We start from the raw sequence: 15,800 nt of genomic DNA, 5'->3' as shown, positions 1-15,800 counted from the left end.
AGATGGGGGGTGGCAAGGACAGGGGCACTGAGAGCTGCTGAGTCTGGAGCACAGCACAAGGGGTAATGGGAAGAGTCCAGATCAGGAAGGGTCTTGAGAACAGCAGTGAGGAGCCTGGATTTTAGCTGGGAGGCGGTGGGGTGTGCAGGAGGAACTTTGGGTCTAGAAAATGTGGAAAGTGGATTGGAGAAAGAATGCTGACTCCAGCCCTGGCCCTGAGCTGTGTGAGGTCCTGGGACAGTCGGGAGCCCAGCTGGGAAGCTGCTGGTGCAGTCCAGCAATGGGCCTCCCTGGGTCCAGCATGACTGAGTGTTGGGGGAGACACAGACTTCATGTCCTGCATTGGGATGTCTGGTAGCACCATTTTCTGGGAGCGCACGGGTTTATGGATCAAGCTGTTAAGTTACGTCTGAGTATGCTGAGAATGAGGTTCTCCTGGGACATCCAGGTGTAGATGTGTAGTCAGCAAGCAGAGCTCACGAGAGAGGTCTGGCTTACAAGCCGGCAGAGTAAAGAAACCACGGGAGTTGGTGAGGTCTCCTGGGAAGCGTGCAGGGAGGGAGAGAGAGGAGGGTGGGAAGGAACACGGGCACAGGAAGGCCAGGGTGAGGAAGGGGAGCTCATCCAAGGGAAGGGGACGCCCAGTGGAGTGGGGTGTCTTGGAAGCCAGGGAGGAGACCATCTGCAAGGCAGCATGGTCTACAGGGCCAGGGGATGCTGAGGGTCACAGAAGGAGTGGACTGGAAGTGACCTTGGATTTAGTAGCAGGGCGCACACTTGGGATGCTGCTGAGGAGTGCTGGGTGAAGGAGGTAGGAGTGAGAGGTGGGGACAGACGGACTGTGACAGCTCCTCCACAAAGCCTGATTCTCAGCGGGAAGAGATGAGATATAATAGGGGTCCAGGGAGGAATTTTATTTTTAAGTTTAAAGAGCATAAAAGAAAAAGCTGATGGGAAAGGATCAGTCGAGAGCACACTGAAGAACTAGGTGAGAGAGACAACCTGTCCTCTCCGGTCCCTGGCGAGGAGAGTGGGGATCGAATTGAGGGGACCAGTGGAGGAGCCACCGCTTCCCTGGGACGAGAAGGTGGGCAGGAGAGGAAGGGGCGAGGCAGGTGCCTACAAGGCAGGAGTCTGGTGCTGGCAGAAAGAGGAAGGAGGGGCATTCTGGCAACTTCTTTTTTCTCTGTGAGGGAGAAGGTGGTGTTAGAGCTGAGACTGAGGGGGAAAGTGGTGGTTTCAGAACCTCAAGGAGGACATTCAAAATAGCTACTGTGGAGAGTGGGCAGGGAGGCTTACTGTGGAAGGATGGGCAGGCAGAGGCAGGGCCTAGCCATGTGGAGGACCCTGAGTCACCAGAGCTAAGGACATTGGATCTGTAGTAGGACTATGCTGAAGCTGCGGGACACTCTTCAGAGCCTCCATGTCAACACGGTAAGGGTTGATGGCGGCCCTGAGTCAGAGCTGTGATTCTGCGAAAGTGCCAGGAGAATGGGCAGGGGGTTCGGGTGTTGGGATTAGAGTGATGAGCTGGACCATTTTGTCTAGGGTAGGGGGTGTGGTTGGGAGTAGACAGGAGGGTGCTGATGAGAGAATCAGAGGAGCCTGTAGGCGGGAGGCCCTGGAACACTGAAGAATAGGTCCAGCCCTGCTGCGTGAGCAGGAAGGGAGACAGGACATGAGAGAGGATTGCAGAGCAGAGCAGCTGGCGATGGTGACATGGCCCAGGGTGGCTGTTGGAACGGACAGCGAGAGTGGGGTCATTGGAGTCAGAGCTTCAAGCTACCACGAGGCTGGGGCATTGTCTGGGTTAATGACAGAGTGGAAGTCACCCAGGATGATGGCAGGATTTGGAGTGGAACGGGGGATTGTGAACTAGGTGCCAACATAGCCTAGTTCCCTGAGGGCAACAGATGGATGCTGGGAGGATGGCCAGCAGATGACAGGGTGCCCAAAGGATCATGTAGACATTTCTACTACAGGCAGGGAGGAGGCAGCAGTAGGGAGAGGGAGGCTGCTGACTCACCCCTGACCTTGAGGAATGAGGGGTTTGGAAGTGTGGTGCCCTTGGAACACAGCTAAGGTTCACTTCAGCAGAGAGGTAGAGGGGTCAGGCTGCGAGGAAGTTAAGGGTGAAGGAAGAGAGCCCAGGAGAGGGCTTTGGGAGGGAGAGGAACAGTGGGAGGAGGCACAGAGTTTGGGAGTATGAAACACCAGCCTGTTTTCTATAGAACAGTTATAAAGTGGGCCACTGGAGTCAGGCTGTTTGGATTTGAATATTTGATCTATCATGTAGAGCAAATGTCTCAACTTCTTATACTTTAGTCTCCTCATCTGTAAAACAGGTGCAATCAATAATATCTACCTTTTAGGGTTTTTATGAGGATTAAATAGCATAGTCCATATAGGGCACTCAGATTACACTCAGATTAGTGTCTGGCAAATAGTATGTGTCCAGAAAATGTCGACTGTCCTCCTCTATTCTCTCTCTCTTTTTTTTTAGACACAGAGTCTCACTTTATCACCCTCGGTAGAGTGCCATGGCATCACAGCTAACAGCAGCCTCCAACTCCTAGGCTTAGGTGACTCTCTTGCCTCAGCCTCCCGAGTTAGCTGGGACTATAGGCACTTACTACAATGCCTAGCTTTTTTTTTGTTGCAGTTTGGCTGGGGCCGGGTTTGAACCTCCCACCCTCAGTATATGAGGCTGGCGCCCTACCCACTGCACCATAGGCACTGCCCTCCTCCTCTGTTCTCATTGTCTTCATTGACACCTTGGGCTGTATCTTTGCTGGGCCTGGAAAGCCAAGGGATAGATCAGGAACGGAGGGAGAATTTCCCAGCTGCCATCCCTTTGTCAGACATGAAGACGCCTGCAGTCCTACATTCTGTGATTTGCTGGGGGGCTGGAAGGAGAGTCAGGTGGTACCAGACTAAAGGGGCAGAGTGTGATGTGCACTCACACAGAGGTACCAGCCCAAGGCAGGGGATGTTCTTAGGCAGACTTCCTGGAGGAGGAGCCAGGATGTGGAAAGAGATGGGGTCAGGGGTCAGGTGTCCAGTTGGCAACTGTGAAGGGGGTGATCAGAGGAGCGGGAAGGGCTGGCATGGGTGCCAGAACAAGGAGCTGGAACTTTCTCTTTTTTTTTTTTTGAGACAGAGCCTCAAGCTGTCCCCTTGGGTAGAATGCCGTGGCATCCCAGCTCACAGCAACCTCTAACTCCTGGGCTCAAGTGATTCTCCTGCCTCAGCCTCCCAAGTAGCTGGGACCACAGGCACCTGCCACAACGCCCAGCTATTTTTTTTGGTTGCAGCGATCATTGTTATTTGGTGGGCCCGGGCTGGATTCGAACCCGCTACCTTAGGTGTATGTGGCTGGCGCCTTAGCCACTTGAGCCACAGGCACTGAGCCAGAGCTGGAACTTTCTTCTGTAGTCAGTGGGGGTCCGCCAAAAGGATTCAAGTAAGACGTGACTTGTCCATAATGTTTGCAAAGGTAACCCAGGGAGCATGTGAGTCAGAGGGAAAGAGAATGGAAGGTGGAGAGCAGGGAGGAGGAAGGAGTAAGGGTCCAAGTGAGGAGAAGTAAGGGACAGATTCAGAAGCTGAGACTTGGTAGCAGGGGGTGCTGCAGGGGCAGGCAGGGGGTAAGATGAAAACAGTGGGAGACTACTGTGAGGTTTGGAGACCAGGTGATTTAATACAGACCATGCCACTCAGTCTTTTGGAGTGGATGATGCTGTGTTGAGCTCTGGACTCATTGGGTTTAGGAGACAGGAGGCCCTCCAGGTGGACACGCCATACAGACAGGTGGAAATGCAGATCAGATGTGGTGCGGGGAGTGGCATCTGAGCAGGTAACAGATGGGGTGCTGGGTGTAACGCTCACCTGGGAGGGAGCATGCAGGTCCACCAGCTGCAGTCAGTACTCCAGGGACACAGAGGTGTCTGGGACAGGCCCCTGCCCTCCGGGAGTCCACAGCTTTTTAGGAGAGCTCGAACCAGGGCTCAGGGTGGGCCAAGTCTCCAGTGATCAGAGGTTGGAGAGGCCCAGAAGAGATAGCTCTTCAGATGAATCTTGAAAGATGGAAAAGATTTTAATGACAAAACAAAGACATTTACCTTCCAGCTGACAGGATTCCCAGTGGATATCATTTGCACCAAAATATTTGTACGTGTGCGGGAAAGTACACGTGTGAAAATGGATGCTTGTACAAGGGCAAAACAGGTGCGTAGGCAAGAGCATGTGTATGAAGATGCATTCACGATCCACATGTGTTCATGTGTGCATATGTGTGTATTTGTGCATATGCACACACACGTATGTATGAGCAAATGTCTCAAAGGCAAAGAGGGACAAGAGGAGGTCTGTCTGGGACCTCCACTTCTCCTGCCTCCATTGTATCGCCCTTTCTATCTCTTCAGCCTATGAGGAAAGAGAAGGCCCTTGGTCTAGTCCTTGAATCTCTGAGTTCAGGGTCAAGACCTCCTGTCTTGCAGTCTCTCAGCTCCCTTGAGGAATAACCTTCCTCTCAGACCAAACCATGAAATGTTTGGCTTACTGCCATCCCCACTCCTTCTACACATGGGGCCACCCCTCTAATGTCAGCCTACAGGCTGCCTCTTCCTGCCTAGAGGTCACCTGCCTGCCTGGGTGGACCCATTGGTCCAGATAGGAAATAAGGTCCAAGACTGACAGTAGACAGGTCTGGGATTCTGCGTCTGAGCCTGGGCTAGACCTCCAGAGCCCAGTTGGTGTCTTACTGGCCAGGATGCTGGTCATCCTGGAGAGCATTGGGATGGAGGAGGATCCTCTGGCTTTGGAGTGATCAAGGCCTCTAATTCAGGCATATGCCAGCTCCAGCTTGTCTGAGCCTGGCTGTCCATTGCCACCAGAGATGCATGGGACACATAACCTGGATTATGAGATTATTTGTGAATGATTCTAGAGGCAGTGGAGCATTAGGGAGCACCAGGCACCCAGCTTGAGGCCTTGGAAACATTATTGTTCCTTCCTTTGTGGTTGGGCCTTAGTTTTCCCTTCTAGAGGATGGGTGTAACCGTGACCAACTGACTGCTAATAACTGGGGTGCTTTCAACACTTGGGAGGTATGCTACTTTCCCCACTCATAGAGGACCTCAGAAGGTCCTGGCATCAGGAGGATGGGTTCCCTCAAATTTTCTCTGCAGTCCTCTCATCCCCTGTTTTGTCTCTGGGCAGGGGCCAGCCCTGCAGTGGCTGCCTCCCCACTGTCATGCAAAGGTGTCAGAAAGGCTTGTCTGCCTCCCACATCCCACCAGGCTACCCCAAACCCCAGCAGCTCAGGCTCGGGAGTCCCAAAGACGTCTCTGCATCTTGCATCTGGTCCTTACTAGCTGTGAGGTCTTGGGCAGATACTTCTCTGTGAGCCTCGGTGTCATCATCTGGTGAAATACAGATAACAGCAGCCATAGTGCTCGTGTGAGGGGTAGATGAAGTAGTGGATGGGGAGCACAAAGTAAGTGCTCGAGACGTGTGAAGTGTTAGGGGGCTTTAATGGATAGAGACTTTTCGGTTACCAAGGGTCTTTAAGGAATCGTATGAGATGCTTCTGACTGGCAGCACTGGGGATGAAAGGAACCAGGGGGGAGGCTGTTGCCAACTTTCCCTGGCTAGACCAGCAGAATGGAGCTGGCAGGCATGCCAGGTGCTGTCCGTGGTGCTGAACATCAATTTTGGCTCTGGCAGGTCCAGGCTTTCAGAGATCTGTGCAACCATCTGGCAAAGAGTAAGGAAGGGTAGTCCATGAGGCCAAGGGCAGCTCCCAAAGCCCATTTCCTCTCACTTCCTCCAGAAATACATTCCTGGTTGCACCCTTCTAGGCCTCCAGGACCCCACCTTTTCAGATGCCTGGTCTATGTGGGCTGGCATCTCACTTCATTGACCAACGTGTCATCTGTCCACGCCTTGTCCTCTGGCTGGACCATGCATTTCCTGAGGCCAGGGCATCTATACACTGAGGCAAATAGATTGTGTCACCTGATTGGTTAGGGGACCAGTGCCTGATGCTACTGGCTCTCCTGTGTCCATTATAGGTTCCTTTCCAGTCCCGCTCCCAGGAAATGCTTTGCTCTTCTCTGGGAGACTTCATTTCTCTTATCTCTTTCCTGAAGATTTGTTGATTTGAACCATTTACTCATTTCATAACATAGATGGGTGGTCAGAGCACTTTACGGATACAATTTATTTCTTCCACCTAACAGTCCTACTAGTTAGGTACAGTGGTTATCCTCATTACCAGATGAGAAAACAGGCATGGGGTAGTTGAGCAACTTGGTAGTAAATGTCGGAGCGGGAGCCACACCTGGCTGGTTGATTCCAGGGCTTGTGCTGGTCCCACTCTAGTGTGCTGCCTATTGAGCCACTCTGCAGTGGCCTGAGACAACGGTTTGTAGGGATGCAAACTCTAGTATTGAAATACTAGAGTATTTTAGCATTTCCGAATACTAGAGTATTACAGAATACAGAAGCTCTAGTATTCTGACCCCAGCCCAGATCAGGCACCAGAAAAATCCCTGAGCATCTGGAAACTCGAGATTGAAATGATTAGGCAGAATGCAAGGAAATGGGTGTTTTTGCCTTCTATAATTTGGTTTTATGAAGACCACTAAATGCAAACATTCTCCTGTTAATTACCATCTTGAATTTGGTATGTAATTGAGGGAACTAGAGCTGTGGAGAGTGTAGAAACCCGCTGGAGTGGCAGGCCTGCCCGAGTCAGCATTCTCAGCTGCCTTGTGCCTGTTCTGTTAAATTTAGAAACTCCTCCAGCTTGGGTGTATTATTAGCTTTATATATAGAGGGCCACATGGCCCTCAGTGGCCTCTGTATATACAGGTTTTTAAAATTTTGTTTTGTTTTAAAAGATTAAATTGAAAGGCATGGCAGTGGTACATACACAGGGATGTTTGCACAGTAGAGGCGTGGATGGGGACACCTGTATGTGGCATCTAATAGAGTGTCCGCAGCTGTCTTTGAGGGACATGCTTGAAACTGGGTAGGGTGTGCACATCTCAACAACACCCTATAGACGCCGAGACTGCTCTCCTGGGGCCCATAACTCATTAGTGGATGTGCTGTGTTCTTTGTTGTGGGGGGAGAAGGCTGGCAGGGGTCCTCAGGCCTTTGTCTGGCCTGGTCATCCTGGACCCACAGCTCGCCTGGAAGTATTGAGGCTGTAGGAAGGGGTGGTGGCATGTGGGGCAGGGAGGGCACTGAAGCTGACCTCTTGGCACCAGCCTTAGGAGGAGAAGCCTAAGCCCCCATGAAGCCCTGTCTTGAGGCCCTGAAGGTCTTGGCTTTCAAAGGAGCAACGAAAAACTGCCTCTCTGGATGCTGCCCTTCCCTGTACTGTGTGATATAGGACAGCCGTCTTGCCCACCTTCAGAGAAGGAGGCCCTGCCCCCTCCTTGACTCAGCACCATTTTGAGTCCGGCAAAGGAAACAATTTGCTATGAAGTAATTTCTTTGCAAACCTGCAACTCTTTAGGCAGAGGCACTTTGGTTTTTGGTGGGACCCTCTGAGGACTTGAGGAAGGTCTGTCTCTTTCTTTCCCACCTCCTTCCTCCTGGCTGCCTTGCAATGGAGAATTAAAGATGGCTGAAAGGTTATTTGGAAGAAGACATGCTTATTTCTGCCTGACTCAATACCTTTACCTGCCATTGTGTAACTATCTAAATTCATAGCAGAGGGAAACAGCTCTGCAGGCAAGTTTTTTGGTCTTGGGGCCAGTCCTGAGGTGGCTGGTACTTTGGCAGGGTCCCTAGGAAGGATTGGCTGTCCCTTCCAGGTGTGGGGTTTGTGCCTACAGGTGCTGTTTCTACACTCGAGAAGGTGCCCTGCGGAGCTGGGGGAGGTGGCCCAGTGCAGACCTGTGAGTTGGTTTTGTGTCACCTCCTCACATTTGTTAACCTCACAGAGGCTTTGCCTGAGACTCCCTCTAGACCTTCCTCAGGAGGGATTTGGAAGTGCTTTGAGGCCCTAGAAGAAATGAAGCTGGAAGCTCTGGGTTCATCTCCCTCCATTGCACTGAGGGGTGCCTAAAGTCCCCTCATCAGCCCTTCTGCCTTTGATGTTATCACTGCCCAAACCTCTAGGGGAGGAAGATGCTCAGACATTTTCTCATGATAGGGGATGGATTAAAGGGGGAGAGCCAGTGTGGGAGAAGGCTAGATCAGAATTATAGGACTCATTGCACTGTGGGTAAACTGAGGCCCAGAGCAGAGAGGGCACCTACCTGATGTCATCCAGCATGTCAGTGACAAAGCTGAGGCTGGTGCCTGACCTGCCTCCCAGCAGCCTGCTGTGTGTCTGCACCTCCCCGGCCCTCAGGCCATGGTCTGTGACAGGTCTGCCCAACAGTCTGTCTCAGGCCACACCCCACCCTCAGGGAGGCCAAAGGAACTTGGCTTGAGCCTGGGGGTGTATCCAGGGAGCTGCTCCTTTGCTGAAACAGCCTCTCACTTCTCTCTGGGTGTCACTCTTTGCTTTGCTTTTTGGCCTGACTCTCCCTGGGACTGGGGAAGGAGGAGGCTGGTTATCTGGGTGCACCCAGAAGGGCTGGCTGAACGAAGCCTCTTTCTGTATTGTTCCTGTGTCTGCCAGTCTCCACATCTTGCCCTGGTACCCACGTGCCCATAACCCTGAGTGTCTTGGAACCTCCTGGGACTTCTCCATCTCCCATTTGCTCTCCCTCGAAGGGTCTTCTCTTAGAGAGGTAAAGTGTCCTCTCTCTCCTCATGTGACTAACTCCTGTGTCTCTGGGCAGATTTTACTGGGACCTGACCATGCTGCTGCTGATGGTGGGAAACCTGATCATCATTCCTGTGGGCATCACCTTCTTCAAGGATGAGAACACCACACCCTGGATTGTCTTCAATGTGGTGTCAGACACATTCTTCCTCATCGACTTGGTCCTCAACTTCCGCACAGGGATTGTGGTGGAGGACAACACGGAGATCATCCTGGACCCACAGCGGATTAAGATGAAGTACCTGAAGAGCTGGTTCGTGGTGGATTTCATCTCCTCCATCCCTGTGGACTACATCTTCCTCATTGTGGAGACTCGCATCGACTCAGAGGTCTACAAGACTGCCCGGGCCCTTCGTATCGTGCGCTTCACCAAGATCCTCAGCCTCCTGCGCCTCTTACGTCTCTCCCGCCTCATTCGCTACATTCACCAGTGGGAAGAGGTGAGCAGGCAGACCAAACCTCTTGGGGGGAAGGGTGAAGGTAATCTCAGGTAGCTGGACATGGGCTGTTAGATTGTACCAGGCACATGTGCTCCAAGAGGACAAGTGTTAGTAGTTTCTTGACCTCTTTTTTGGTGCTAGTACTGCACAAAGCACTTTATGTACAGTATTCCGCTGAAGTCTATAACAATTATAGAGGGTACCATGTAGGTACCCTCTAGGTACGGTACCCTGTAGGTATTCATTTTTCATATGAGGAAACTGAGAGACAGAAAGATTAAATTACCTACACGAGTCATACAATCAGTAATTGATGAACCTGGAATGTGAACTTAAGCCAGTTGACTCCACATTCTGCATTGTCAACCAGTGTACTATGGTCAGACCTGCAAACTCATGAGCCTGTTGGAGCCAGGCAGGGAATGTGAATAGGTGGGTGGAAAGGGCCAGTTGGGGGGACAGTAGGGAGTGTGGTGGACTAGGGAGAACTGGAGAACACATCTTCTGTCTGTACTGGATAGCCTCTACTCGGCTCTTGCCAATTTTTACCAAATGGAAATGGGCCCAGGCTTATTACATTTACGGATTTATCATGAGAAGCAGAAATCTGGATTTTTGTACAAATTTTGTTGGCAACTATCTTAGGTTGGGTTCTTCTGGAGTAGACCTTGAGATGAGAGATGTGCATGAGAGTGATATTTTGGGGAAGGATGCCCAGGAAAACTTGGTAAGGGAATGGGGAAGGACAGGGAAAGGAAGGAAACCACATAAGGGTGGGACATCAAGCAAAGTCCCTTGGCCCTGTCCCATTTCGAGCTCTCTAGGGACACTGAATACCACACCTTAGAGTTGTCCCAACAGGGCCAAGGAGTTGGAACGTTTCCATCCCTGTACCATTAGCCACTGATCCAGGGCACTTCTAACCATAAGGGTTTAGCAGCTAGAGCAGTTTCTGGCAGTCTGGGGCAGGCTTCTGACCAAAGATGTAGATACCAGCTGGATAGAGTGAAAGTGCCCAGAGAGGATGGAGTCTTGCGCTTAAAAACTGTACGTGGATCCTGGGGACTCTGGGAAGTTTCTACAGGGACTAATTACAAAATTGTGAAAGAAATGGGTGGGCCAACCATGTTGTGAACGCACCCAATGCACCCCTGGGTTGGAGGCAGCATCTGCAGGAGGAAACGAGGAGGACTGAGGGCTGCAGTTGGAAGAGGAGCAGTTGACCTCACCACACATTGGAGTCTGTTTCTGCCAGCCACCCAAGTGACACGATTTGGCAGTAGCAGGCAGGCAGACCAGCCTGGGGTTGGGGGAGACAGGCTCTGTGAGGTGACTCACCTTGGAGTCTGTCACAGGCTGTTGACTGGCCAAGCTTCTGCAAAGGGGCATTTCCTGTGACTGCTCCCTGCTAGACTGCTGGTCTCATGGCCTCCAGGACCCCTGCTCGACTGGATGTAAGGGTGTAAGTGGAGGAGGTGGCATCATCCATCTGGTTCCTGGGATCTCCCTTCCTGCCCAAGACAAAAAGCTCCCGCCCCCGACCCCAGCAGTAGCTACTTCCAGCTAGCAGCACCCATGGCTGATAGTTGGGGTACCAGCAGATTCAGGTCAGAGGCGTCATAAACAGTTGTGAGCACACGTGCCTCGGGAGAAGTGCCTACACCAGCTTGGCAGAATTGCTCCATGGCAGAAATTTTCTCTGGCTTGGAAAATTTGCATTATTCCTGGCGACAGAGAAGGGCAATGACTTACCAAGGTCAGGCAGTTCTGGTGGAATGGGGCAGAATCCAGTTAGCCTTCTGGGCTCTCAGCACACAGTGTGGCAGGCTCTGCCTGGTATAGTGGAATGGCACGGTGACTCTGGTGCTACCTGGCCTTTCTGGGCCTCAATGTCTTTATGTGAAAAATGGGTCTAAGTAGAAACTGATGTTTGTAAAGGCCTTAGCATGCAGCCTGGTGCAGAAGAACCATTTGGTAAATGCACCCTTCCACCCAGGCATCTAATCATAGTGCACTGATTTCTCACACCTAGCTGGCAGGAGAGACAAACCAAGATTTACTGTCCCCATATGTTGGGTGATGAAACAGTGTCCAAAGGCGGGGATTTCTGAGCTAGGCCTCCTGCCTCCTGGCTGCACATACTCCCTGCTTTCTCAGACGATTCTCTCACTGTGCCCTTGCCTGGCTACGGTGCACCCGCCTGCCTCCCACCCTGGGTGTGCCCTGGGACCAAAGGGAGTAGGGGGATGACTTCCAGCTGAGGTTGGGAAGTCAGGCAGCTGGGTGAGGAGTTCTGTGACAGGGTGAATTGGGGGTACCTGTGGGACAGCAAGGCTCAGGGAGATGTGGGCATGTGGTCTGAGGTTGGGTGCAGAGGGGACTGTCCCTTTGGGTTGGCTTGGTTGACTGTGGGGTATACTGTGAGGAAGGATGGAGGTGTGTTGCCTGGAATCTCCTGATAGGCTAGTCTCCTGGTTTGTGTCCCAGGCGGAAGTATAGGACCAATTTAGCTCTCTCAGGCCTTGAGACACTCCCACCTCTCTGCTTGTCTTGGGCTCACAGTTAGACTGTCATTGAAAGCTAAGACACAGTGGCGCTTTCCCTTCTCTGCCATCAGTTTGTGTTTCCAGGCCTCTACCCACCAGGGGCCATGGTGTTTGGCGGGGCTGGGCAGAGTTGCCACTACTGGGCAGGGTGGGCGCCGGACAGAGCCAAGCTCTTCTTTTAGTGACTACACCCTGCATCCTGGGAGCTCAGGCCAGGGCTGCTATCCTCTCTGCCCCTCTGCCCCTCTGACCTGGCTGCCAACTGGGCTACCCAAACCGGGCAGGCAGGTTGTGGTCATTGCCTTTCTCTGTGGGAGGCACAGGCCCCAGGTGGCCTCAGGTCAGTCCTCTGGCCTGGACAGGCTACCAATCTCGTTGGCGGGAAGGGAGATCCCCGGAGCCAGATGGATGATGCCGCCCCCTCCACTTACACCCTTATCTCTCCTACCAGCTGGGGAGAAAATTGCTTTGAGCTGGTTTCTGCCGGGCACATCGCCCAGCCTAGGGCTCTCCCGGGACCCCAGAACTGTCCTGGGGTTTCCCAGCTGGCCCTGGGAACCCTGTCCTCAAATCCTTAAGAGCAGCCCCAGCCCAGGGGCTTCTCCCCGCCACAGATGGGCTTAGAGGCAGCAGCAGGAAGACCCTGTGAGGCTCCAGGTTCACATGAGCCTGGGAAGGGAAGTATTTAGCAGAGAAAACCTTGTCCTAATCTCCTCAAGTCCCCGTGTGAATCTCTTTCCTCCTTTGTGCCTCAGTGTCCCAAATTGTCAGACATATGCTGATGTTCTAAGACTGTGGCTTCCCGCCTCCCTTGGTGAGGATTGTTAGCTGAAGGCCCACAGGGGCAGAACATAAAAAGCCTGGCCTCCTGAGGACCTGTTGAGGCTGACAGGACCTGTCAGAGGAAGCCCTGAGGTGGGGATGGGGATCTGCCCAGCCCTGCAAGACAAAGGGCGCCTGGACCCAGGCTTCAGCCAATTCCCAGGCCGGGCCCAGCCCAGCCCCCCATGTCTTGGGTGTCAGGGTAAGTGCAGGGTCTAGGGCAGGTGCAGGCTGCCATCTCAGAGGATGCCAGCCTCTGCCTCCATCCCTGGTGATCTAGGTCAGCATCCTCCCTCCCAAGCCTCTTCCCTCCCTCTGAGGTGTGAGCTTGTCACAGGCACAGACGCTATTGTTAGAAACCATGGTCGTCCCCCTTCAGCGGTGCCCCTGCAGGGCCCAGCACCCCAGCAACCCATCCCAGAAACCTCTTCTCTCCCTTGGCAGCCTGCAGTGGCCAAAGCGGGGCTGGAGGCAGTAGGACAAGCCGGGGCAGCCATGTGGCCTCTGATGAGTCCTCTGTCCCTGTCGGACTTAATTTCCCATCTCTCTCAGAATCATGTGTTTGGTGACTGTGAGAAGTGAGGATGACACAGAGGAGTCATCCTGGGGGGTGGGTTGGCCCTTCTACTGGCCCCAGGATGGGACCCAGTGTGACCCTCAGTCCAGCTGTCATTGGGCTGTGCCCAAGATACACATGTGTCCTGTCAGGCCTTGGGTTGGTGTCCTTGATGTGGACACTTGTTCCTGAGACATAGGTGGAAGCTTGTTCTACCATGAAGAGAAAACAAGTCCATGGGAGAGACTCAACCAGGCCCTGAGAAGAGGCCTTGGGGGAAACCCAGTGGCAGCCTGCTCTCTGTAGGACGCAGAAGACTGTCCATTTTCTCGTCTCTCCTCGGGACTGAGAACTCAGTTGTTTGGAGGGCTGGGAGAGAAAGAGAAGGAAAGGAAGCAACATATACTGAGCACCTACTGTGCGCCAGTGGTGGACATTATCTTATCTGATCCCCAAGGACTAGCAGTTGCCAACCCCTTCCACAGATGAGAACACCGAGCTCAGTGGGAAAGACACTGGAGTGAGTTGGAAGCCGTGTTCCTCTGTCCTCGCACTGCAGCTAAGAAACCGTAGGAGAAGGTCTGGGCTAGGTGGGCAGAGTGAGCTGCCCAGGCCATCTGCCTGGTGAGGCTTGAGGTGGCCTGGAAATGAAGGTGCTAACCCCCCACATTCAGAGCCAACATCATAAAAGGGGGTTTTAATGAAGTATAAGGAGCAAGGCAAATATTTGCCCAGCACAGCTGACTCGCAGGTGGCCTGTGGTCCCAGCCCCAGTGGGCACACACAATGTTTAGCAGTCTCTCCCAGCAACGTCAACCTTGCTCTCAGCAACCACATCTTGGGTGTGGTAGAGGTGGGGTGAGCATCCTAAATGTAGGGCACCCTCCTGGCCACCACCAATTCTTCTCAGGAAGCTCAGACTTCACCATACTGGTACTTTGACTTTGCCCTAAGAACCTCCAGCCCACTGTCCTGTCCCACCTGTGCCCACTGCCCAGCACCAGCAGCTTTCCTCAGTTCAGTACCAGGCACCACCACCATTGCACTCTCTGTAGGACATGGAAGTCCGCATCCCTGCAGGAAAGGCATCTCGGCTCTTCCCACCGGGCAAGCAGGTTCCCGGTGCCGCATCTGTCCAGAGTGGATGCCTTTTGTGCCTCCACTGTACACAGTAGTAGGAGCCCTGCTCACCACCCTCCCCACTGCTACTGTTGTCGCCTTCACCTTTGTCAGAAAGCACATCTCAGTTCCTGAGACCCTACCACGTGCTGTGTGCCACATTTATTGCTGAGATCACAATGAAGGCAAAATTAGACAAGGGCCCGATCTTGTAAGAAAATTAGTTATAAAGAAAAGTGATGCAAAAAGAGAAGAAGCCCTTGAATAAAAGCGTACTGACCTTGATGTTCTGTCCTTAAGACCCAGAGTGAGCTGTAGAAAGGAGCCGTAGTTATGGGCTGTGACCTGAGATGCTTTCTAGCCCACAGTCATTGGCCCAAAGCTTCCTCTAGCTCTGATGTGGTGTCCCCCCACTCACTTAGACACTGGCATGTATTCAGGTAGTCAACAGATGTTTCTGTGCCTACCTGTGCCAAGCACGGAGGAATACAGAGGTGAGAAGTGTGGAGAAGGCCCCTGCCTCACAGAGCAGTGACAAATCAACAAATGTCAGTTTGGATGGTGAGAATTCCATGAAGGAAAGAGCTCAGAGTGAAGAGGCCTGGAAAGCATGGAGAGCCATGAGCTACGTGCCACACTGGGTTCAGGAAGCCTCTCCGTGAAAGTGGCACTGGACAGTAAGAAGGAGCTGGGGGAAGGACACAATCACCTGAGAGGGTGAGCCCAGTGCTGAGGACCTGAGAGAAGGCTAGTGTGGCTGCAGATAGTGGCCCCTGGGCAGAGTGGGGGAGGTTGGCTGGGCAGGTGTGCGGGAGCCGGGACTCTGTGCCAGGCTGGCAGCTGAGGCGCACTCCTAAGTGCTCACAGGGAGTTGCGGGAAGATTTAAAGTACGATGGTGATGTGGGCTGATTTATGTCTCTAAGAGATCGTTTTGGCTGCTTGGTGGAGAATGGATAGGAGGGGCAGGGAACTGCATCAGGAGGTTCGAGTGTCTTCTCAGGGTGTTTAGAATAGAGTCATATTGGGACTGGAGTGAAGTAGACAATTTTGAGATAGTGGAGTCAAAAGGCCCCAGCTTGGTGGTGGATTGGACATAGGGAAGGGACCAGGCCGGCTGGTGGGTTTCTGTTGCTCAGCCCAATGAATGGTGGTGCTGGTTGTGATGGGAGGGTTAGATTTGGATGTGTGCATGTGGAGATAGACCTGAATACAGCTAGACATACAAGCCAGTCTGTCACTCTTAGTCCACCTGTGTGCCTTGGGCATAACAGAAACTAGAAATCGGCAGTGTCTCAGGGCTTGAAAGGAAAGTACAGGAAGGGGGGCCTCTGTCAGATGAGGAGGAACATTACTGTTCTCCTCTGTAGCCCCTTGGGAGGGGGGAACACGGCCACATCCTGGGGAGTACCCCAGCCAGTAAGACCCCACTCAGGACACTTAGAGATTCCCAGACTTTGGTACCATCCACAGCCAGGGAAACCCTTAGCAGAACTGCCACCTTGACAAGCCTAGGATGGGAGGAGAA

The 15,800-nt window shown here is 52.8% G+C and overlaps 1 protein-coding gene across 1 annotated transcript in view; it reads left to right on the top strand.

Annotated features, from left to right (window-relative positions):
* Window positions 1–15,800, top strand: part of HCN4 (hyperpolarization activated cyclic nucleotide gated potassium channel 4) — a 46,830-nt gene that overhangs the window by 17,410 nt on the left and 13,620 nt on the right. Inside the window, exon 2 of the mRNA XM_003784486.2 lies at window positions 8,808–9,231. Coding sequence (XP_003784534.1) covers window positions 8,808–9,231 — 424 coding nt within the window. The remainder of the gene's footprint in view (window positions 1–8,807; window positions 9,232–15,800) is intronic.

This window comes from Otolemur garnettii, unplaced genomic scaffold (genome assembly GCF_000181295.1).
Source record: "Otolemur garnettii isolate 467f Iridium unplaced genomic scaffold, OtoGar3 scaffold00011, whole genome shotgun sequence".
NCBI classification, from domain to species: Eukaryota; Metazoa; Chordata; class Mammalia; order Primates; family Galagidae; genus Otolemur; species Otolemur garnettii.
The sequence above is the reverse complement of the archived record's forward strand: the minus strand, read 5'-3'. Positions and strand labels throughout refer to the sequence as shown.